The 24856-nt window shown below is 40.2% G+C and overlaps 1 protein-coding gene and 1 long non-coding RNA gene across 3 annotated transcripts in view; one reads left to right on the top strand and one right to left on the bottom strand.

Annotated features, from left to right (window-relative positions):
• FBXO11 (F-box protein 11) overlaps positions 1–19674 on the bottom strand; it is a 99586-nt gene extending 79912 nt beyond the window's left edge. The window contains exon 1 of the mRNA XM_010364291.2: positions 19388–19674. Coding sequence (XP_010362593.2) covers positions 19388–19613 — 226 coding nt within the window. The 5' untranslated portion in view covers positions 19614–19674. The remainder of the gene's footprint in view (positions 1–19387) is intronic.
• Positions 19488–22083, top strand: LOC104663187. 2 transcript variants are annotated; one of them, XR_004054234.1, is made up of 4 exons: positions 19488–19626; positions 20312–20386; positions 20805–20879; positions 21204–22083. It is a non-coding gene; the product is annotated as an uncharacterized LOC104663187 (long non-coding RNA). The 2 variants fall into 2 exon arrangements; XR_004054235.1 differs by having other exon boundaries at positions 19548–19686.
• The last annotated feature ends 2773 nt before the right edge of the window (positions 22084–24856 follow it).

Below are 24856 nucleotides of genomic sequence, written 5' to 3'. Positions count from 1 at the left end.
ACATGAAGTGAACCAAGAGACGAACAGAGTATGACAACAGAGTAAAAATTCTGTCCTGGTAAATCTTCCATGGACTTTGGCCCATTCCCTCTCACTAAGAATATCCTTTTTCCCCTATGTTTCTCTATCTGTGGCATACTCGTTCCTCAAGATATAGTTTAAGTACCCCCATTATCTCTGAACAGTCCTTCCAAATCACCTCAGCCCTAAGACTAGTTGACACGTTACTCTCAAGTATCTCATGTATTCATTTATTCCACAGTTAACCTCATGCACTAATGATGGGATTATAAATTATGCAACCTTTCTTTGAAAACAAATTCAGCAATATTTACCAAACTTTAAAATGCAAATATCCCTCCAAATCATCAAAATGTATACATTAAACGTGCATTTTAAAATGTATCAATTATACTTCAATAAAGCTTAAAAACAGAAAAACCCTTTGACCAAATAACCCACTTTTAAAAAGTGAATCTTTTGCAAAAGTGAATCTTTCACCAGGCATGGTGCCTCACGCCTGTAATCCCAGCACTTTGGGAGGCCAAGGTAGGCAGATCACAAGGTCAGGAGATCAAGACCAGCCTGACCAACATGGTGAAACCCCCGTCTCTACTAAAAATACAAAAATTGGCTGGGCGTGGTGGCGTGTGCCTGTAATCCCAGCTACTCAGGATGCTGAGGCAGGAGAATCACTTGAACCCGGGAGGCAGAGGTTGCAGTGAGCTGAGCTTGCGCCACTGCACTCCAGCATGGGTGACAGAGCGAGACTCTGTCTCAGAAAAAAAAAAAGTGAATCTTTCTACTAAAATTGTGACATAAACATGTAAAGATATTTGTATAGGGTTGTTTGCTGCAGTTCTACAACAGCATAAAAGAATTTAAATGTTAATAGATGAGTATTTAATACATTGTGGTACATTCATGTAAAAGACTACTCTGCAACTATAAAAACTAATGAGGTCATCCTCTATTTATACAGATACAGAAAAATGCCCAGGATATCTTTAAGCAAAAAATGAAACTTAGGTTACAAAACAATACATACAGTGTGGTTCGTTTTTAATGGAAAAAAGTGTGTTTACATTCACATGCATTTAAAAAATTAAAAAGAATAAGCCTGTGCAACACAGTGAAACCCCCGTCTCTACAAAAAAAAGTAACAATTAACTGAGCATGGTGGCACATGCCTGTGGTCCCAGCTAATCGAGAGGCAGAGGTTGAGGCTACAGTAAGCTGTGATCAAGACACTACACTCTAATCCGGGTAAAAGAGCGACAAAGTCAGGCACAGTGGCTCATGCCTGCAATCCCAGCACTTTGGGAGATGAGGTGAGCAGATCACCTGAGGTTGGGAGTTCAAGACCTGCCTGACCAACATGGAGGACCCCATCTCTACTAAAAATACAAACTTACATGGGCATGGTGGTGCATACCTGTAATCTCAGCAACTCTGGAGGCTAAGGCAGGAGAATCACTTGAACCCAGGAAGGTGGAGTTTGTGGTGAGCTGAGATTGTGCCATTGCACTCCAGCCTGGGCAACAAGAGTGGAACTCCGTCTCAAAAAAAAAAAAAAAAAAAAAAATGGGGGGGTGTGGGGGGTGCCGATGAGACCCCATCTCAAAAAAAAAAAAAAATTATTATTTTTTTTCCCCCAAAAGAACCAACACAAAAGAACAGTTAAGAGTTACCTCGGGGGAATGAAAGAAAGGGAAAACAAAATAACTGGCTTTCTCCCTTAAATTCTATGTCCTGTGCCAGTGGCTCACACCTGTAATCCCAGTGAGGCTGAGGTGGGAGGATCGCTTAAGGTCAAGAGTTCAAGACCAACCTAGGAGACAAAGCAAGACCCTGGCTCTACAAAACGATCTGTGGGGCCAGGCATGGTGGCTCATGCTTGTAATCCCAGCACTTTGGGAGGCTGAGGTGGGTGAATTGCTGGAGCCCAGGAGTTCAAGGCCAGTCTGGGCAACATGGTGAAATCTTGTCTTTACAAAAAACACAAAAATTAGCTGGGCTTGGTGGCACATGCCTGTAGTCCCAGCTACTTGGGGGACTGAGGCAGGAGGATCACTTGAGGCTGGGAAGCAGAGGTTGCAATGAACCGAGATTATGCTACTGCATTCCAGCCTGAATAACTGAGACTGTCTCAAAAAAGCCAATTAACAGGCTTGGTGGAACACACCTGTAGTCCTAGCTACTGGGGCAGATGAGGCAGAATGATCTCTGAGCCTAGCAGTTCGAGGCTGCAGAGAGCAGTGACTGTGCCACTGTGTTCCTGCTGGGCGACAGAGTAAGACCTTGTCTGGCGGGGGGAACCCTAAAAAATAAAATATACACATATCTGTATTCTTTAATTCACTTAATTAAAATTTTCTAGGGTGCCAGGCACTCATGATCTATACCGCTCACTTGGCACTTACACATTTATTTTGAGAGAGTATTCCATGCTCCCATCTATCCCTTGGAACCATAAACAGATCAACAGGTCCAACAATTCACTGAAATGAAAAATGACTAGGATGATGATACAATTTTGGAACAAGAACAGGTAACATTATCATGACTGACTGGGAATCTGGAGACTTGGGCTCTAAATCCAAACATCACTTTGAACAAACCTCAAGAATTGGGACAATGGTTTCTTCTATTTCAAACATTCTATAATACCATTCCTGACTAATTTACCATCTCCAAGATAATTTTAAAGTATCTAAACTAAGCTGACACCAAAAAAGAAAGGATATAATCTTGTTTAGTGCCCCATTTTAGAATTTACCAGAAGTTCTTTATGTCAGTCTAATAATTTAAATTCATTTTCTTTAGCTATCTTTTGAGTATATAATACAAAAAAAATAGCTGAACAACCTTTTTTTTTAAAAAATTACTTTCAACCACTCTGAAAGGTTAACTTACTTTTAGGCTTGTTCCTCTTTGGAATAACACTTTAAATTTCCTATTAGACAGTTTTTCAGCCATTGCAATGTTTTACAAATCTTATTGCTATGATACAGTATCATGTGTTCACACACACCCATGCACCCCCACCACACACACTTCAGAACCTCAACTGTAGCCCCTATCTGCTATATTTGGTCCTAGCTAGATAGTTTGAAGAGTCTGCTCATTTTTTTTGTTTCCACACAGATTAAAACACATTGGCTTTTTTTTTTTCTAACAGGTTATTCAGAGTAATTTGATTTGTTCTTGGTTGAGTACTTAACCTCACCCAGTTTTTAATCATCTACGAACATATTTAATATGCTCAATAATGTAAACAAGTAATTATATGAACACACCTTAGACTAGAAAAGAAAGATGAAGGAAAACAATCATTCACTAAGTGTCTATGTGCAAATGGCTAGCGCTATTTTTTAGTAGGTTTTAGTTTCCATATAACCTAACTTTTAAAAATTTCCCCCAACTGACACACCACCAATATGACTGCTTCATGAAAAAACAAAAGCTTTGTTTAAATCCAGTTATGTTGTTCTTATTCCTTCTTCAGCTACTAAAAGTCACTGTTTGAGACAAATACATTAAATACATCTGTGATCAGCTCTTCATAAAGCCATGTAGATTACTCCCTAGAATCTATACTTACTGATCTTTCCTTAACCACATCAGCAGCTTCTACTTAAAAAAAAAAAAGCAACAAAATTTAGTTGATCTCATTTAATGAAGGTTTTTTAGTATGCTTTCTCAGGAAAACACTTGTTTTCTCTTGGTTTAGGTTTATAAGAAGCCTGTAAGATGGTCAGACAACTAATCAAGTGAATGTGAGATGAGTCAATTAAAAATCTAAGAACTAAATTTACGTTTCAAAGTCCTACGTTTTTTAAAAAATGGTTCCTACTTATTCCCAAACACGTTCTTCTTAGAATTCCTCTTAGAAAGTGAGAGGTGGTTTATTTTCTTTTTTAACCAATAATGATGAAATTATTTCCCTTAGCAATCTGCTTCAACACTTAATAAACTGACAGTCACTAATTTCTTCACAGGTAAACTCAAGTTTTACGAACAGAAAATATTCCCCACATAAAATTATTAAACAGATGTGAGTCCATACCACTAGGGTACCTTCAGAAAAAATAGCCACCTGTTGCCATCAACAATAAATTCCTCTTTTCTAATTATCCAGTTCATTTGCACACTGAATTTTCCATCTTCCATCATTCAGCAGGCATGTGAGCAAAATATTTGTACGTATTTACTACCATAATCAAATTATCTGATGCAAAAGGAATTTTATGCTATAGTCACAAACTTATCCTGGAAAGACAGAATCACTGGTTCAGAGTCCCAAATATCAACTTCCTGGGCTCAAACAATCCTCCTGCCTCAATCTCCTGAGTAGCTAGGACTACAGGTACATGCCACCAGGCCAGGTGAAATTTATTTATTTATTTATGTATTTATTTATTTATTTCAGAGACAGGATCTCAGTATGTTGGTAGGCTGGTCTTGAACTCTCAGTCTTAAGGGACCCTCTCATCACCCCATCCTCCCAAAATGCTAGGACTGCATGCATGAGCCACAGCGCATGGCCTAATTTTAATTCTGGACTGACTTCCTGATTATCAGTTATCCTCATTTACTAGAAATAATAGTCAATTATCATCCTAAAGTTGCTGTGAATAAAAATACAAATGTCTACAAATTAATAAGCACTTAAAGCATACTTCCAGCATTAAAAATATGTAACATTTAAGCTTTTATTCAAATTTTAAATGCCCTACATATGGACTGTGTCATCAATCAAATAGTATGAGTTCACATCAAAATCAGAATTACAAAATTATTGGCAGGGCATGGTGGCTCATGCCTGTAATCCCAGTACTTGGGAGACTGAGGTGGGTGGATCACCTGAGGTCAGGAGTTTGACACCAGACTGGCCAACATGACGAAACCCCATCTCTACTAAAAATACAAAAAATTAACTGGACATGGTGGCAGGCACCTATAATCCCAACTACTTGGGAGGCTGAGGCAGGAGACTGCTTGAACTCAGGAGGCAGAGGTTGCAGTGAGCCAAGACTGTGCCATTGAGCTCCAGTCTGGGCGACAGAGCAAGACCCCGTCTAAAAAAAAAAAGAAAATTATTATTATTATTATTATTGAGACAGGGTCTTGCTCTACTGCTCAGGCTGGAATGTGGTAGTGCAATCATAACTAACTGAAGCCTTGACCTCTAGAGCTTAAGGGATCCTCCCATCTCAGCCTCCTCAGCAGTTGGGACCACAGGCATGTGCCACCACACTGGGATTTTTGTTTTTTAATTTTTTTGTAGAGACAGAGTCTCCCTATGTTGCTCAGACTAGTATCAAACTCCCGGGCTCAAGCTATCCTCCTGCCTCTGCTTCCCAACATGCTGGGATTACAGGCATGAGCCACTGCCAAATTATTACTTTTTAGTTTTACTTTCTTCTCATACATGAATACTACCTTCTTAACAAATATTTAAGTGTGCAATACAGTACTGTTGACTACAGGTACAATATTGTACAGCGGAACTTACTCATCCTGCTTAACTGAAATTTCATGCCTGCTGACTAGTAACTCCCCATTTCCCCCTCCCCTCCCTTTTGCCCCGGCAACCACAATTCGACTCTTTGCTTCTATAAATTTGACTATTTTTGATAACTTCATTTAAATGAAATCATGCAATATTTGTGATTGGCTTATTTCATTTAGCATAATATCCTCAAAGTACATCAATGTTGCACATTGCAGAATTCCTTAAGAATGAATAATATTCCATTGTATTTATATGCCACATTTTATTTCTTCAACTGTCAATGGACATGTTGTGGGCTGTTTCCACATCTTGGTTATTGTGAATAGTGCTATTAAAAACATGGGAGTTCTAGTATTTCTTCAAGTTCCTGATTTCATTTCTTTTGAATAAATACTTGGAAGTGGAATTGCTGGATCATATGGTAGTTCTATTTTTAATTTTTTGAGGACCTCCACACTGTTTTCCATAATAGTTATACCTTTTTGCATTTCTACCAACAGTGTGTAAGGCATTCAAATTCTCCCTATCTTCACCAACACTTGTTGTTTGTGTGTTTTTTTTTTAACAGTCATCCTAATAGGGGTGAGAAGATATCTCATTGTGGGTTTTTATTTGCATTTCCCTGATGATTAATGATGTTGAGCCTTTTTCCATATACCTGCTTACCATCTGTATGTCTTCTCTGGAGAATGTCTATTGAAGTCTTTAGTTCATTTTCAAATAGGTTATTAGTTTTTCTGCCACTAAGTTGTAGAAGATCCTTAAATATTTCGGAGATTAACTCCTTATCAGATACATGGTTTGCAAATATTTTCTCCCATTTCATAGGATATCCTTTCACTTTGTTGACTGTTTCCTTTGCTGTGTAGAAGTTTTGTAGTTTGATGTCTCACTTGTCTATTTTTACTTTTGTTGCCTATCCTTTAGGTGTTATATCCATGAAATCACTGCCGAAGACAATGTCACGAAGACTCCCTACCTGTAGATTCCATATGCAGTATTTGAAAAGCAAAGAAATGTAAAACAATAACCAAAATTAACTCACCACCACCATCCCAAGACACTAGTTAACATTTCACCAAAAATTTTTAGACATTTCACCCAAAAGGGTATATATTCCCAGTTTCATTGTATCTGTTATTAACGCATGTCTTTGATTGGTATGTAACACTTTCCTAGCCCCCTAAAACCAGGGACTTAACTTTACAGACTCTGGTCGAGCTCCCTATATCCAGATCTTCCAGCTCAGTTTTTCAACTCTAGATATTTCAGCTACAAGGTTCTCAAATGATGCAGAAATAGAGTACAGGTTTCCTCTGACATGCTGCAATGCAGAATCAGAAAGATTCATAAAGGCATCCTGGGAGTTACAACTACTACTTGCTATGTGGGATTAAACATGCTTATGAGGAAACAAAGTGTTACTTTATCTTTGCAACTGAAGTGCTTAGATTCTAGCAACGTATAATTTAAACCTGTCCTCCTACCTTCAATTTCCAGATATATGGCTAAAACAATGAATATAACAGCCAAAACAATGAATATAATGAAAAAAGCTAATACTACAAAAACAAGATTAATTACCGCAACTCTGCAATTAACTTTCTTATCTAGACTTTTTTTTAAGTCACTTACATTAAAATGCTATAACATAATCGCTAGGCTGTAACAACTTTTGAAGTGTGGTCCAAAGGTAATTCACTAAATAACTGCCAGCCTGGCCGACATGGTGAAACTCTGTCTCTACTAAAAATACAAAAAAGTGAATCAGGCTTGGTGACATGTGCCTGTAATCCCAGCTACTCGGGAGGCTGAGGCACGAGAACTGCTTGAACCCAGGAGGTGGAGGTTGCAGTGAGTCAACGTTGCACCACTGCACTTGAGCCTGGATGACGGAGTGAGACTCTTTCTCAAAAAAAATAAATAAAATAAATAAACAAATGGCAGAACATATACCAGACTTTGGCGGTCATTACAAGCCTTCATCTTATTAACATTTCACAGTAAATTCTTTTAACATATTCTGCTGGTCTTGCAAACAGTCTAAGGCTAAGGTTACAAATGAAACTTCAGTGTTTATAAAACATTGTGTATGTGCATATACATACACAAACTGGAGATATGAGGATAGACAGATCTATGTATCTCTATCCTTAGAAATATGTATGTATCTTATTCAGGCAGAAAAACATGGGCTGGCTCAGGAGATAAATTATGAATCTATTCAATATAAAAGTTGATTTCTACTTCTTAGAAGAAAAATAAACCAGAAGACAATGAAAATAAAACCAACAAGCTCACTTGCACTTCATACTAATTTCAAATTTTATTTAAACTCAGTTTCTTAATTTTAACTTCCACAAGGGCAAGAACTACGTTTGTGTGGTAACAAGCTAACAAATTCAAACCTTGCTGATTTACACTGGCAACCCAAATGATAAAGAATTTTAGAGCATCTCAGAAGTCATCTTACTAAAAAATCCTCTCATTTAGAAATAAGATTAAGAAACCACTCTGGAAAAACGAAAGACATAAAAGTCACCCCGAAGCTCAGGCTCCTTATCCCCAAACTTAGGGATAATGTTCAGTAAATGGCAACATTTACCGAATGTGGCTATGTGTTGAAAAAAGAAAATGGAAAGCAAGGGCAGTCTCCTCCACACTGCTTTTTGTGGATAAGAAAGATCAACTGTTAGCATTAATACTGGACTGGTTAAGTGCCAAAAGAGCAAACGTGAAATAACAAAATGTTCCTCCTTTGCTATCTAAGGCTACTGTATCATCAATTTCAAGTAAGTAGTTCCTGATGAACAGAGTCCCATCTGTCATTCTCAGGGGATATTTGTATCATGAGGAATGCAAGTTTATATGCCACTAGCACTTTAGTACAAACTTTCACTTGAAGAACTTATCAAGGATGCTGGGCAGAGGCACTTTTTCACCTTCCTCCTATACACCAGGAATGGAAAGGTGCAGTCAAGGACCAGAAAAACATCTCTAAAAGCAAAATGTGCCCCACTTTTCTGTGAAAGTTTCACAATTTTAAAATAAGCTTACTGTAAGACAATAAAGGGTAGTCAAGAATACGAGGAAACTAAAAATGAAAGAACTGTCCAAATAACAGCAAAACATTTTCGTAAGTGTTAAAGAGATAAGCTTTAAAGGAGTAAGAAACAGGTTCCAAACTTCAGTGGAGAAACAAAATTACTTATCACCACTTCAGCAGCAAAAGGAAGCAAGTTTTTGGAATGAAAGCCCAGAATCACATATTAAAGTCCACAGTATTGTTTTAAATTCTTTTTTTTTTTTTGAGACGCAGTCTCGCTCTGTCACCCAGACTGGAGCGCAGTGGCCAGATCTCAGCTCACTGCAAGCTCCGCCTCCCGGGTTCACGCCATTCTCCTGCCTCAGCCTCCCGAGTAGCTGGGACTACAGGCGCCGCCACCTCGCCCGGCTAGTTTTTTGTATTTTTAGTAGAGACGGGGTTTCACCGTGTTAGCCAGGATGGTTTCGATCTCCTGACCTCGTGATCCGCCCGTCTCGGCCTCCCAAAGTGCTGGGATTACAGGCTTGAGCCACCGCGCCCGGCCTTAAATTCTTAAATACAAAAAAGATGTCTTCCCCTCCTCAAAGCAACCCAACCTACAATCTCTGGTGGGAAATCAAAGTGATATCAAGTTAGAGAACAAACTTTCTGACTAGTGGGAAAAAAGTTCCTTAGATTTTGACTAGTTGCAAACACTTAAAATTAAAAGAACTATTAAATGTTTATTTGTCCAAAGTTTAAATGAATCAAATCTGTGGATAAAAAATTTTAGCACAAAAACAACGTTTATAATAACCCAACATGTTTTAATAACAAATATGGCTATCTGCAAAAAATGAAAATGGAAAAGAACATGGCAGTCTCCTCCTCTGTATTTTGTGGAAAAGGTTAACACTGTAAGCCTCAAGACTGAACTGTTAAAGGATACCAAGAGACTCAAGAAAAACACCAATATTTAAAATAAAATAATTACCAGTCAATTATTTTAGTAACATAACTATGATATGCCATAGTCATATGCCTTAAAGTTGTTTTAGTTTCCATTTCTTGTAAAGTAAATGGAAATTCTGTCTTTGAGAAAACATCAGCAATGGTATACGCTGAGGTATAAAACTCATACAGAATGTGGCAAGTGTGTAAGAATGCTCACATATGCAAAGAAAAAAAATGAAGAAAAATTAAATTAAAAAAAGGAATGCTCACAGTAGCATTACTCCTGACAGCCAAACACAAAAACAATCCTATGTCCATCAATTGTAGTATATTCATACAATATTAAACAGCAACAAGAATGAACAATGAAAAAACTAATGATACAAGCAACAATACGGATGAAGCTCACAACAAATATTAAGGGAGAATTCTGTCAGACACACAGGAGTACATACTGAGGGGTTACATTTACATAAAGTTCAGAAATAGGTACAAGTAATCCAAGCAATCAGAAAGATGGGGTTGGGAGTAGTGTCTAGGAAGGCCCTTCAAGGGGGACACTTCTGGGTTACTGGTAGTGTTTTATTCCTTGCTCTAGGTATTTTTGGTTACACAGATGTGTTTACTTCATGAAAAGTAAGCTGTACACTGATGATTTGTGAACTTATATATTTCAATTAAAAGCTTAAAGATTAATAGAAATTATTCCCACAATTTAAGTAACTATATAGATTTGTTGTTGCTTTTGAGACAGAGTTTCGCTCTTTTACCCAGGCTGGAGTGCAGTGGCACTATCTGGGCTCACTGCAACCTCTGCCTTCTGGTTTCAGGTGATTCTCCTGCCTCAACCTCCCGAATAGCTGGGATTACAGGTGCCTGCCACCACACCCGGATAATTTTTGTATTTTTAGTAGAGACGGGGTTTCACCATGTTGGCCAGGCTGGTCTCAAACTCCTGACCTCATGATCCACCCACCTCGACCTCCCAAAGTGCTGGGATTGCAGGTGTGAGCCGCCATGCCTGGCCGTAACTATAGAGTTTTAAATGTATATAGCCATTTATTTTCTAAAAACTATAGACTGTTTCTAATTCAAACAACTGTTGCTAAAGCAAGCGATCCATACATACTCAAACTTCTCTCCCTCACAATCCTCAACGCAAAATTAGTCTTTTGAGTATTTTTTAAAAAGTAAAACTTTAAGAGAAAAATTTAAAAGTCAGAAAAAGATCAGGAAAAGAAATAAACATGTAACATTAAGTGATTCTTGCAGGAATCCTCTACTCTCCCCCTGCTCTACCTTCCCCCTCCCCAATACCTTATTTGCCTCTGAAGCATCACTCCTACCGGAAAAGTCTTTCTCCAAATTGTTTCTTTCTTTCTTTTTTTTTGAGTCTGGGTCTTAAAACTGTCACCCAGGATGGAGTGTAGTGGCTTGATCACAGTTCACTGCAGCCTTGACCTCCCTGGACTCAGGTGATCCTCTCACCTCAACCTCCTGAGTAGCTGGGACTACAGGCATGGGCCACCACCTCCCAGCTAATTTTGTATTTTTTGTAGAGACAGGGTTTCGCCAAGTTGCCCAGCCTGGTCTCAAACTCCTGGGCTCAAGCAATCCACCCCACCCGGCCTCCCAAAAAGTGCTAGGATTACAGGTGTGAGCCACCATGCCCAACCCAATTGTTTGACTTCGCTTCCCCCTTTTACTTGGCCTAAAATACCAAAATTTGACAAATTATCATAATCAGTCTCTTAAAAATGCAAATATCTTTCAGAGAATTATGAAGGTATCAGTCATTCATACACAACTGTGAAGTACTTTAGTGGCTTCTTTTATGTATTGCTGACCTTATATGAAAAAAAGTGAGCGAGTCCATAATTTCCTCTACCATAAGAACACTTTGCTAAAAACATTAGCTTTCAAAATACAATGCCTTACTCCAACTTGTATTTCTTTCAACAAATCTTTGATCTTTCTTCGTTCCTATGATAGAAGTCTGGAAAAACTCCTACTTTTCATTTGTTAAATTTTATTCACTTCTAATTCTCTTTAAAGCTTGTTTTTTTTTTTTTTTTTTTTCAAAAAGTTATGATAAATTATGTGGGAAGAAACAATAACTAGTGACATACATACCAATGTTGTCCATCTCAAAATATAACAAGGGAATAAAAAATAGTTATATGTTCTTCCTCTTCCCCATCCCCTTTCCTCCTAAGTGTTAGAATCTCATAAAGGAACATGTTTTTATATACAGTATGTTATATACTATGGATGCAAGATAGAAAAATCAATGCTTGGCTATAAAAAAGAATTTACTGTATCTAAACCCAAGTAGAGTTGGCAAATCAGCAAAGGCTAAACTGATTCAAGTCAGTTGGTTAAACTACAGTACCAAAGACATCAATATCAAAAGTCAAACCCACATAGTGGCCAGTTAATTTCACACCAAAGAAAAACTTCTGGTCAGGTAAGGTGGTTCACGCTTGTAATCCCAACATTTCGGGAGGCTGAGGTGGGCAAATCACTTCACGTCAGGAGTTTGAGACCAGCTTGACAACATGGTGAAACTCCGTCTCTACTAAAAATGCAAAAATTAGCCAGGCGTGGTGGTGTGCACCTGTAATCCCAGCTACTCAGGAGGCTGAGGCAGGAGAATCACTTGAACCCAGGAGGCAGAGGCTGCAGTGAGCCAAGATCATACCATTGCACTCCAGCCTGGGTGACAGGGTGAGACTGTGTTTCAAACCAAAAAAAAAAAGGAAAAGAAAAGAAAAAGAAAAACTGCCAACAAAGATTTTGCCCCAGTTCAACTCAGCCACCTGGAAAAGGAGTGTTGTTCACTAGGGAAAAACAGTAAAAATGAGATTATTACTACTATCAGAAAAATAACTAAAAGTACATATTCTTATTCCATTTCTAGCCTTCAAATAATTTCTAAGTATGAGAAAATAGACAAGCTCTCTTTACACACAAAAAAGGATGAATGACACCTCTTATCTCATGAGATGTGAAAGTATTCCTTAATTTTTTTAAGGTTTTGTCACCATATGGAAGAAAACAATTTTCTCCCCTTTTTGAACATAGCCCCATGATCTTCCATTTGTTAAAAAGAACAAAACATTTAACAACTGGGTTTTTAGAAACTGGGAGAGCAAGCAATTAACATATTGAACTCACACTTGCTTTAACATGCTATCTTATGTGGGGTGTTTAAAAAATGTTTTAAATGCAATTAATGCATTCATTTTCAAAGTAAAATAAATATTTTTGATATTTGCCTTCAACTGAAATAAATCATGTAAAGGAAGTTAGTTGGTTTCATTTCTCTATTTTCTAAGGATTAAGTTTAAGCACATTTCTTGTGCTCAACAAACATATATAAAAACTCCAAGCTACACATATAAAGAAACACACCAAACTATGGTGAGAAAAGAATATTTAGTCCACAAACCAGTCAAAATTACCACTGAAGTCTAAAACTAATTTAACTCACATTTTTCCCCTCCTGAAATAGTCCAGCCTATAACCATGAGCTAAAACCAGTTAATACCCTTTATTCATAACTTATGAGTAATTCAGGGGAAATCTACCCTTTTTTGTATAATGAGTGATTAATGATCTCATCAACACACTGGAAAAACACGCTGGTCAATAAATACAGTCTCATCTTGAGACAAATCTACATGAGAGGTAAAATTATAATCAGAAGATTACTTGAAAAATGTGAAACCAGGTAAGTGAACAATCTATAGCATCAGACTAGTGTAGCCATCTCCAATAGGACAGATGGAATAGGATAGGGGACAGATCTGCTTCAAGGGCCAGGTTACTGCATCCCCTGAAAGTTATACAGACATTCTGCCAAATGTATTTTGGTATCTTCCCTTGTTTACAGAAAGATTAGGTGATACAAATCAATTTAAAAATTCTTTTTTGCTACTTACTATGCATCTTCATTGTTGTATAGCTGAGCCTCTACTTCTTCATTTATTAAAAAATAAAGTAATAAAATCTACCTTATAGAATTGGTATAAGGGTTAAACAAATCAGTTTCTCTGAGGTTATAACAAGTCATACAGATTGAATTTTATCTATTGGGTTTAATTTTATACACAGCTGATAAAATCCTTTTTTTTTATAAGACCTATCATTTATTAAATATCTATCATGTGCTAGGTACTTCACTAGCTCTCATCCTTACAAATGTTCTATAAGGCAGGTGTTATCCCCACTTGAAAGATCACAAAGTAAGGCTCAGAGAGGTTAACACTACTCACCAAAATGTTAAATAGCTAATCAGATGTGTAGTCAGGATTAGAACCCAGATCCAGCTAGCTTTAACTCTGAGCTCTTTACATCATACTGTCTCATTCCTTATAGTGTATCTTCATAATTTTATTTTCAGAGGGTAGCAACTGCAATTTGGGGAACACCTCACCAACAAAGTCACATACTAGAATTCTGTGGAAGATAAGAATGTATTTCAAAGGTCTGATAAATTAGTGAACTGGAAGGTCTAAAACAGAATAATACTTCAAAGATAAGTGGGACAAGATAGACACGAAATAAGAGTAACTTCAATATCAGGGATAAATAGGGAGACAATAAGAGACCACATGTTGAAACAGCTCATTGCTGTAGACTGGTTATTTTCAAAGTTAAAACAAATGGCGGTGGGGGAACTTGAGAAAATACTCAAACCAGGGGTTCTCACTAACAGATCAGGAACTACTTGTGGTTCCTTGCCTTACTAGTAGGTCTCCAAGCTGGTTGGGCTTTCCTTGGGTTTCTCAGAATTTCCAGTAAAGGGAGAAAAGCAGGATAAGGAGAGCTCTTAGGCCTTATCAGCATAACTTAACAGCAACACTACTCTATTTCTATCCCTCAAGTAAGTTCCAAACTTTGAAAAAATAGGCTCTTTTTGCAGCTTCCATACTTCTTGCCCCCAAAAGGTTGAGTGGCACTGTCTCCTCTCATGGGATACATTTGGAAGGGTTAGCTACCAGATGAGAGAGTAGTACCCCACAGTACTTACTTCCTAAAACAGGAAAAATCATGTTCCTTGTCCAGAACTTCTCTATTAAGACTGCAGAGGATCCATGAAGGTAAAACATCACGAGCTATAACAATGCCACGGAAAGTATAACTAGCATTCCTGACTACAACAGCAAGGAGCGTCCTGGCTGCTCTGCATATTATAAATACATAGCTCATTCCTCATTAGTACAGTACCAAGAAAAAAGTATATATATATATCTCCCCACTAGGAATATTTTATGTAATATTATATGTACTGAATGATTTCAGTTTTTAAAAAACCCTGTAATTCCATTATCATAGGTAAGAAACATGGGATTAGAGAGACTAGGTTTTTATTCTACAAGATTAGTTCAGAGTAGAAATGAATAGTAAAATCTATTAATGCATTCATCAAATTTCTTGAACTATAAATATCACAATTAAATTTTCAGCACTTCAAAACAGTCCTGTGACTTTTCCAATAACTACAAAAAAAATTACATCTATTTTCAAAAACTCCCATGTCAAGATTATTTCCAGAACCCAAATTCATCTTTCATTAAAAGGTAATAAATGAGAAACTAGTAACAGTTATTAGATTCCAGGTAGGAGAATTTAGTAGCTGGAGACAGGTGTACAAAAGGGCCTTTTGAATTTTAAACTATGTGGAAATATTACCTATTCAAAGTAATTAATTGTATTTTATTTACTATTTATTTTTTGAGATGGAGTCTCATTCTGTCACCCAGATTGGAGTGCTGTGGTGCAATCTCAGTTCGAAGTAATTTTTTTTTTTTAATTTTATTTTTTCTGAGACAGAGTCTGGCTCAGTTGCCCAGCTCTGTCGCCCAGGCTGGAGTGCAGTGGCACCATCGCTCTCTGCAAGCTCCGCCTCCCGGGTTCATGCCATTCTCCTGCCTCAGACTCCTGAGTAGCTGGGACTACAGGCGGCCACCACCACACCCGGCTAATTTTTTGTATTTTTAGTAGAGATGGGGTTTCACCGTGTTAGCCAGGATGGTCTCAATCTCCTGACCTTGTGATCCGCCTGCCTCAGCCTCCCAAAGTGCTAGGATTACAGGCGTGAGCCACCACACCTGGCCCAAAGTAATTAATTTTAACAACTAAAAATTACTGATGAGAACACACAGCACTTCTGTAGACTTGTAAGCTTTCCCCATACGTCTAAAAATATTACAAAATACATTCCTACAATAAAGACAATAAATTAATCCGAACAGGTTGCAAAAGCCAACTCCTTTTAGAATTTTAAAACAAAACAAGTATCAAAAATCCAATCCCACACTACTGTTTCATTTAATCATGGACCATATTACCAAAATGTCACTGGGTGAAATACAATTCTTCTTTTTTTTTTTTTTGAGAGCGAGTCTCACACTGTCACCTGGGCTGGAGTGCAATAGTGTGATCTCAGCTCACTGCAACCTCAGCCTCCCAGGTTTAAGCGATTCTCCTGCCTCACCCTCCTGAGTAGCTGGGATTACAGGTGTGTGCCACCATGCCCGGCTCATTTTTGTACTTTTAGTAAAGACGAGGTTTCACTACGTTAGCCAGGCTGGTCTTGAATTTCTAACCTCGTGATTCGCCTGCCTCAACCTCCCAAAGTACTGGGATTACAGGCGTGAGCCACTGCTCCGGGCCCGTAAAATACAATTCTACTAGCTTAATGTGGTACATGAAATCCCAATCTCAGGAATTTAAGAAATTAAAAAAGCTAATGATGAGGCTAGTATTTAGTCTTAGGATAGCTGATCATTTCAGATAATGAGTGAACACAACATTCCATGAAATATCCAGGCCAATATTTCCTTACATGGGGTCTAAGAAATGCTCCCCCATGGAAAGCTTTGAAAAATCCTCATTAAGATTTTAATCTATAGGGTCTAGTTTCTTTCTTCTTCAAACACTGGCCATTATAGATAAGACAAAATGTATAGACACACACATACATAATGTATGCACAAACACATATATACACAAATATACACACACACATACACATATACACACGTGTTATGTAAATATATTTAAAAGCAGCGTCAAGGAAGTTTTTATACCAATTAACCTGTGGGCAAAGAAGCAGCTAAAGACCACTCTGACAACTTTTTGCCTGAAAATATATTATATTGTAACTATTTTATTACCACTAAAGAACCTAAGATGCATCTTTATATAAAACAAATGATTTTATATACAATCTGAACTAGTTTGTCTTAAAACAGTGAGTCTCACTTTGATTCCCTATCTGGAAAATTGTCTGATACACTATTAAGTAACTCTATCCAAGATCCTAACGCAAATGTTACATATCCATTAAGAGTTAGTAAAAGGTAAAAAAACAAATAATAACAAAAACACCACATATACACTCTTAGCTTTAGTTCTTTAATTATCTTGTAATAATTAAACCCGCATATTCTTAAACTAGCAACAACAAAATCCCTCCTTTCTTTCCAAATTACAAAGTGACACTTTGCGTACTCCATAAAACTTTCGAAATAGAGTATTCTTAGCTAACTTCTCATCATTATATGAATCGGACATTTAAAAAAATGTAATTAAAATGTCAGTTTTTCAAAGAATAACGTATTTTTACATGTGGCTGGCAACATCTTTATTATTTTAGTTTACGAATTCAACTTAACGTATTCATTTATTTTCCCTAAAGTCCTTTTCCCCTCTGTGCCAACACAGAATCTCCAGAACGGTTTCTACTAGCTGCAGAGAAGCAACAATTCTACAGTGAATTTCATTTACCATTTGGTTGGGTACATACTGAAATTTGGATTCATGAATATTTTTGACAGTTTATGGACATCAGTGAGAAGAAAACTGACACTCTGGCATGTGACTGCCGACAACCAACTCACTTTACTTCAAATAGAAATGGAAATAGCTAATAATTTTGAACATATGAATAAAAGTGTCCAAGAGAAAATTACATCAACTAAGTTCGAAATTACACACAAATCTTGAAATGAAAATTTACAGTAAACATTTTAAAATACACAATGGGGACTAAAATAACTTTGCCTGACACGTTTTGATCCAATGCTAATATTAACCGCATCTTGAAAAAGCTTACTGTAGCAACAGAATCCTTAATATTAAATGCTAAAATTTCAAATGAGTGTCACTATTTTCTCAAAAATATTTGTCAACTGTACTACATATAGCGCCAATTCTGGAAGAAGACGAACGTTATTTGAATGGAACATCAGAAGAACACTGATATACATACGTGAAAGGAAATAACGAGACTACAGATTTTTAAAATTTACCCCCAAAATGGTAAATGTATCAAAGAAACAAAACACATTTGCCAATTATGTTGCACAAGATCTCTAACTGCCTTGAAACATCACATTCTTTCAAGCAACATATAGCAAACTGTTTTCTCTAAGACTATCTTTAACAGTGACTGGTGAGAAAGCCTTTTAAACTATTTTCCGATTAACATCTCCCTCCTCAATTTGTTAAATATTTTGATGAAGTACAACAATGAAACCGTTTTTAAGGAAATAATGTCTAACTTAAAAAAACATTTAATCTCAATCTCTTTAATCAATGGAGGTGTGACAACCAACGCATGTAAAATTAACCTTAATCCGCCAACTAAAACACGCAAAATGTCTCCTAACAATTCTCCTCCTCCTTAAAACAACAACCGTACACATAAATACGGTTCTGACCTCCACCACTACCGCGAACAGCTAATTAATAAAGAGAATGGTTATGTTTGGAGACCAAGGTGCAACACCCCACCTCATAAACCTCCCAAAATAACCATATCATCCAAGTAGAACTGAACATTATTTTTGCTAAAGCAGGATTTCAATCCCGGGGAGCCTCAGCCCTTAGACAATGGTGGTTACCAGACAGTGCTGCACAGTTGGGTCCAAATGACACATTTCACTAGGCCTTGGACACAACACACACACATGCGCGCGCGCGCGCGCGCACACACACACACACACACACACACACACACAATATCCCAAGGGGCCAGTTCTAAGGAAGGGGCGTTCAAACCCCACCAGGAGACGGAGAGTAGCACCGCGGCATGGGGGGTCGCTAGGGGAGGACAGGCAAGGGGGTGTCGATAGAGCGGAAGGGTAACTGCACTGCACACGAGGGAGGGGGCTGGAAATGGCCGATGGATTCTATATTTATTTATTTAAAGGTCTTGATTTAACGGGTCCTTCCCAGGGGTTCTGTAACTAAAGGCAAACTGCGCAGCAAACATTGTGGGGTTGGGAGAGGAGTCGCTGCTCCCCCTACCCCGTGACTAGGGACGGGGGGGCGGGGGAAACAAGTTCCCCGGCCAACACCACAGACCACTCCGATTCCCCTCTCCCGCTCCTCCCCAGGAACGGGTAGGCTAACACAGAAAAATGGGGGAAAACAAGTTCCCCAGCCAACCCCACCGCCCGATCGCTCCCAGTTGCCCCCCCAACCTACCATTAGAAAGAGACAGGCTAAACCATGGAAGGCAGCAGAAAAGGGAGAAATCACGCCGCTCGCCTTCCCCCCGTCCCCCCCCCCCCCCCAGTCAACAGACTTCCGCGGGGTCCGTGAGCGAGCCGAGAAGCCAAAGGGATGGGTGGGGGTGGAGGGTGCCGAGCCCCCGAAACCAAACAAAGCGCGGCCTGAGCGAGAGCCCGGGCGAGTAGGGAAGCCGCGGCTTTTCCTGCCGGCCCGGCCCCGGCTGACACTGCGGCACCGGGGGACCCGCCTCCGCTCAGCTTGGGTCTCCCACCCCTAGGGCGTGCAGGCCGCCCCCGCCCGCCCCTGCCTCCCTTCCCGCGGTGCCCCGGCCGGCTGGCGGCTGGGAGGGAGGGCGACCTTACCCCGCTCGCCGACGTTGTTCCGCTCCTGAGGCAGCGGCGGAGGCGGCGGTGGCGGCGGCGGAGGCTGCTGCTGCTGCTGTGGCGGCGGCGGAGGCTGCTGCTGGGGCGGCTGCTGCTGGGGTGGCTGCGGCGGCGGCTGCTGCGGGGGCTGCTGCTGCTGTTGCTGCACCGGGCGCGGCCGCGACACTCGCCTGGGTCTCCGGTTGGCGGCTCGGACGGAGTTCATTTGCCGGGCTGAGGTGGCGGCGTTGGCGGAGGGACACACACACGCACAGCGAGCTTCGGGCCAGGAGAAGGGGGTGGGGAGAGTGGGAGAGGGGGAAGGAAGGAGAAGGGGCGAGGGGAAGGGGAGACGCTGAGGGCGGAGGGGGCGAGCGGGACCCCGAGTCCGGAGAAAGGCCCGGGTACACAGACGGAGACCGAGGGAGGCCGGCCGGGCGGGCCTGACGCACGGGGAAGGCCGAGGCCGCCGGGCGGGGCGGCCGCGAGGGACGAAGGCAGAAAGACGGGCAGAGCGAGAGAAAGAAAGAAAGGGCGTCCGCCGCTTCGGGATCCCGAGGCGAAGCGCGGCGGCGGCGGCGGCGGCTGAGGAGACAGATCCCGGTCCCGCCGACTCGCGAGCGGCGTCTCCGGCAGCGGGGGGAGTGGGCGGGCGGGCGAGGAAGGGAGAAGAAGAGAGGGAGAGAAGGGAGGGAGGGAGCAGGGGGCGCCCGGCTCTTTTTTTTTTCCCTCTTCCTCCCCCCCACACCCCCTGAAAGAGATTTCTGTGAGGAATTTTTCTCTTTCTTCGGCCTCTTCTCTCTCCTCCCCCCCTTCTCTCCTCGGCGAAGGGGAAATGAGTGTGAAGGGAGGAGATAGGGGGAAAAAGAGGCGTCGTCGTTCCTCCTCCTTAAAGGAACCTTTCCTCCTCCTCCTCCTCCTCAGCCCTGTCGCCGCTGCTTCTGCTGCTGCTCCGTGGCAGGAGGAGCCATTGACACCGCCGGAGCCTCCACTAGCCCAGTGGGTCCCTCCCCGCCGCGGGGCTGGCCGGGGGCGCGGGGGAGGGCCGCGAGCGGCTGGGGGAGGGGTGAATGGGCGGGGAGAAGAGGGGCGGGGAATCCGTCCAGGCGGCCAATCTAAGGCTTCCGTACAACCTTCCGGCCAATGGGGCCTCCGCTCTTATCGCGAAGTCCCTTCAACGCCCTGTTTCCTCTCTCGGGTTTCCTACCTCCCCCGCATAGGAGGGGGAAAGAGGAAAGGGGGAGTGTGGCGGGGCGGGTGATAATGGGAGGTATCAGGGCAAATAATAGAGCAGGGGGTGGGCGAAGAGAGCGCCAGTGCGTAGCGACGATTCTGGGAGAGGAGGTGCTCGGAGGAAAGGGCGGGGGTTGCTGATGTAATGGGGAGAAGTGATTAATCCTTCGGTTCGCCGTTTCAGCTTCCCCCTCTACCCCAGCCTTCACCCGATTTTGTTGAGCTGAAAAAAAAAGTGGAACGAGGGAGCCAATCTTTGGTAACTCGGGTTTTCTGTGGTAGGTGGGTTCAAAATCTCAGCTGTAGGGAGCGCTAGAGATTTCGTGCCCTTTAGCGAAGCTGAGGGTATTTGCAAACCCTGGAGATTTCCTTCTCCGAGCTTTGGGCTTGGTAACCGAAGTTTGGAGTCGGTGCCTAATCGTTAGATCATCTAAACCTTGAAAAAGCTTTGACTTTTGGCCAATTTGATATGTTCTTTGAAGAAGTGTATACAATGTGTGGGAAACTAATATGTGAGAGGAGAGAAGTAAATGAGTTGATGTTGTGATTGTTTATGTGATTTACTTTTAAAATTTTTTTTTAGGTCCCACAAACTACAAGGAAAAGAAAAACCCTCAAGAGGAATTACCTTTATACCTGATGCCCCCAACATAATCTCTCTCCAAGGGAAACTTGTTTTTATTCCCTCGCTTCTGTTACGATGACTGAAAATGTACTCTTTCTCGATTCTCCCCCTTCTCTCTTTTGTTTTGCATTTTTTTGGATGTGGTAAAACTGTCAGTTTATCTGATTCTCTGGTTTTCAGAACTTTCGGCAATGTCTCTGGTTTGAGTGTCATCAGTTGCTGTCTAGGTTTGACATCGATAATTAAGCAACTACAAAGCGTGATAAAGCTTTTGAGAGGGAGGAAAATGTATTTTGGAAGGAGGAAGAGACGCAAAGAGGCGAACCATATGTATCTTGTAGTGTGTTGAGTCTCAGACTTGGTAGTGTGACTACAGGCAAAGTACTTCACCTTTCTAGATGTCACAACCTCCACCTCCCCCTCCCGAGTTTAAATAAGAACTTATTTTAGACGGCATGATCCTGTTTTCAGTTTTTAAGAATTCTGTGATTTTGAGATCTCTCTTTAGTCCAGAAAAAATAGAGAAGCGTAGATCTATGTTTCTCAAAAAAATATTTTGAGGATGACAGCTGTTACAAAACAGCTGGAGAACTCCGAATTTTTATGGTTGTTAGGTAGGTGCAAATGGGTACAATTTTAGGTTTGTTCAAATAAACATAGGGGAAAAGTAAAAGTACAGGAAAATTACATTTTACTACAAGTGTGTCCATCATTTCTGATTTTTCTAAAAATTTCCTTTTTTATTTAACAAGTACTTATTGGCTCCTTCTGTGTGTACATTAATATGTATGTAAGGTGTTATGGGAAATACTAATAAAAGGAAAATATTGGGCATAAAGAGTTTGTATTTTGGTGTGGCAGAGTTGAAAGTTTACTTACAATAATTCAGATGTAAAGAAAATGTAGCCTGTTTATTTTCTGTAATTTTAACCTCAAGTCCCCACATCACCTCAATTTTTAAAAAAACATAACTGCTTTCACCTTTTATTTCCCCAACTCTCCTTTCAATATATTAATGGCGGGGGGCAGGGTTTAGGGTTGTTGTATGTGGTATAAGGGGTATCTTTTACATACCCTATATTTCTTTTTTTTTTTTTTTTGAGACGGAGTCTGGCTCTGTCGCCCAGGCTGGAGTGCAGTGGCCTGGATCTCGGCTCACTGCAAGCTCTGCCTCCCGGGTTTACGCCATTCTCATGCCTCAGCCTCCCGGGTAGCTGGGACTACAGGCACCCGCCACCTCGCCCGTCTAGTTTCTTTGTATTTTTTTAGTGGAGAGGGGGTTTCACCTTGTTAGCCAGGATGGTCTCGATCTCCTGACCTCGTGATCTGCCCGTCTTGGCCTCCCAAAGTGCTGGGATTACAGGCTTGAGCCACCGCGCCTGGCCTACCCTAGGTTTCTAAGTTAATTGCAACAGTTCTCTGACATATGGCAGTAAAATGCCTTGTTTGAGCAAAATTAGTAATTATGACAATTTCCTGATAGATGGTAGTAAAGTGTCTTGAGAAAGGGAGCACTTTTTCAAATTCACACAGTAACTGGTAGGGTGGTAGCATCCCTAAGGGATAGGGAGGTTTACAAGGGCATCTAAACCACTAATGCCAGTCCTTATATTGTCTTCTGGCATGGAGTGGCTGGTATTGTTTGATGGCAGCCACTGTCATTTATCATTTATTACTGATAAAACTGGTCATTTCTGTACTTTTGAGGCTGATTTCTTTTGCTGAAATCCATATATAAGCCATTTGCCCTATACACTATAACCTCTTTGTACTGACCCCAAGTCTCCACAGGTCCCTTGATCCTCGTGGTTCTCACTGAGACACATGGGTACTTCTGGATTCCCTGAATACCACATGTAGGCCTTGATGAGCCAGGAGCCTGGCTTTAGGCTTATTAGTTGTTGAGCCACTGTCCAACAATGTTGCATTTTTCTGCCTATGTTATATTGAACATGCTGGCAGGCTGAAAGTAGAACTCTAGAGGTCTTGGTGTTTCACAGACATGTCCAGGGAAGCAATCCACTATCTCCAACCTTCTTGGATTTCCCTATGTCTCTGCGCATATGTGAACTACATACCTTCAATTCTAGTTTCCACCCTGAGAGGGGATGGAAAGTAAGCACACTGGGTCTGATTACCTCTTCCTTGTACCCTTTTCTTCTTTCCATCATCCCCCAAGGTTTTAAGGAATGGATTTTTCTCCTTCCTGTATGTCAGAAACTTTCCTTATGTAGTGTATCTTCTTCATTTTTGAGATTTGGCATTTCTTCTGCTCCCTTTCTTGGAGCCGTGATGGCTGATGAAGTGCTCAAGAGAGAACCCAGTTTAACAATAATGGAACATCTATTGGGAGATATTAAAAAATCTTATCCTATCCCCACATCACTGGTTTTTACATATGTTTAGTTTATTTCATGGGATTAAATGTTAAAGTCATCTTTGTGCAAAAGTGTTCAAACTCAACTCAGTTGTGGAACTTGAGAGTTGTTAGGACCGACCTTGGAGATCATTAAATCTCATTTCTGTATTCAACAGACTAGGAAACTAAACTCCAAAGAAGGGAGGTGACAAAACCTTAACTATTTGGTAGCAAAGCCACTGTCTACCAATGCAGGGCCCTTTCCATTCAGAAGCATTGTAGACAATATTTTGAGTTCTGGTGAGAACCCAAAATATCCTGGAAGGTTTTATCCATAGGCAGATCCACCTATATTAGTAAATAGTTCTGTCAATTAGCTGTCATAAAAAGTATATATGTTAGAAAACAGGAGAAAAATTTAAAGGGATTTCTTTTGGGGGTGAGAGCCACCTAGAATTATTTCAGTAATACTTAGCATAATTTCAGAGGACTGAATTCCCTCAGGGTTTGCTCTCTCTTCAAGAACATTTGTGTTTGTTTTTCTCAGCTAATTACTGGTGCTTAAAAGGTTAGTGTACTTAAAATTATTTGTTTATAAAACCTATCACAATAGCAGTGTGGAAAAAATAAGCTCTTTAATCATTTCAGTACCTGGCAGGTGATATTTACTGTGATTCTTAAATTATAATTTTACCATTTCAAAGATTCAGCTTCCCTTTCCTCTGTCATTCTATCATCTAGTCCCAAGCCATCAGCACTTAGTCAGTTACATAAGACACCTCAAAGCTGCTCACTCCTTTTATGTCATTTAATAAATTAGTTTGATCTGAATATGGTTTCCCTGCAGGAATAACCAGCTCTGTTTAAAATATTCTTTTTAGAGTATGAATGACTTATCTCACTAAGCTGCAAAAATTTATTCTTCAGTACATGCCCAGATAATTTTTTATCAGTTAGGTAGTGAAAATTCACTCGGAACTAAGGATTTAAATTTAATGTATATGTGGGAAAACCTGGTAAGCACACAATCCAATGATACCCAGAAGTTATCTTTAAAGAATTATAGAATCTAACTTTAATACCTTTCCCTGTGAAATAATACAGACAGAGCACTATTAAAAGAAATTAATTATGTTCAAGTTTTAGGATGGACTGTGATAGACAGTGGTAAATCTTTATTTTTGTTTTTTAAGAGCAGAACCAATTTCTAAGTGTTGAGAAAAGAATAGGCCAAAACAATAAAAGCATGTTA

The sequence above is a fragment of the Rhinopithecus roxellana genome, chromosome 17 (genome assembly GCF_007565055.1).
Source record: "Rhinopithecus roxellana isolate Shanxi Qingling chromosome 17, ASM756505v1, whole genome shotgun sequence".
Taxonomy (NCBI): Eukaryota; Metazoa; Chordata; class Mammalia; order Primates; family Cercopithecidae; genus Rhinopithecus; species Rhinopithecus roxellana.
The sequence above is the reverse complement of the archived record's forward strand: the minus strand, read 5'-3'. Positions and strand labels throughout refer to the sequence as shown.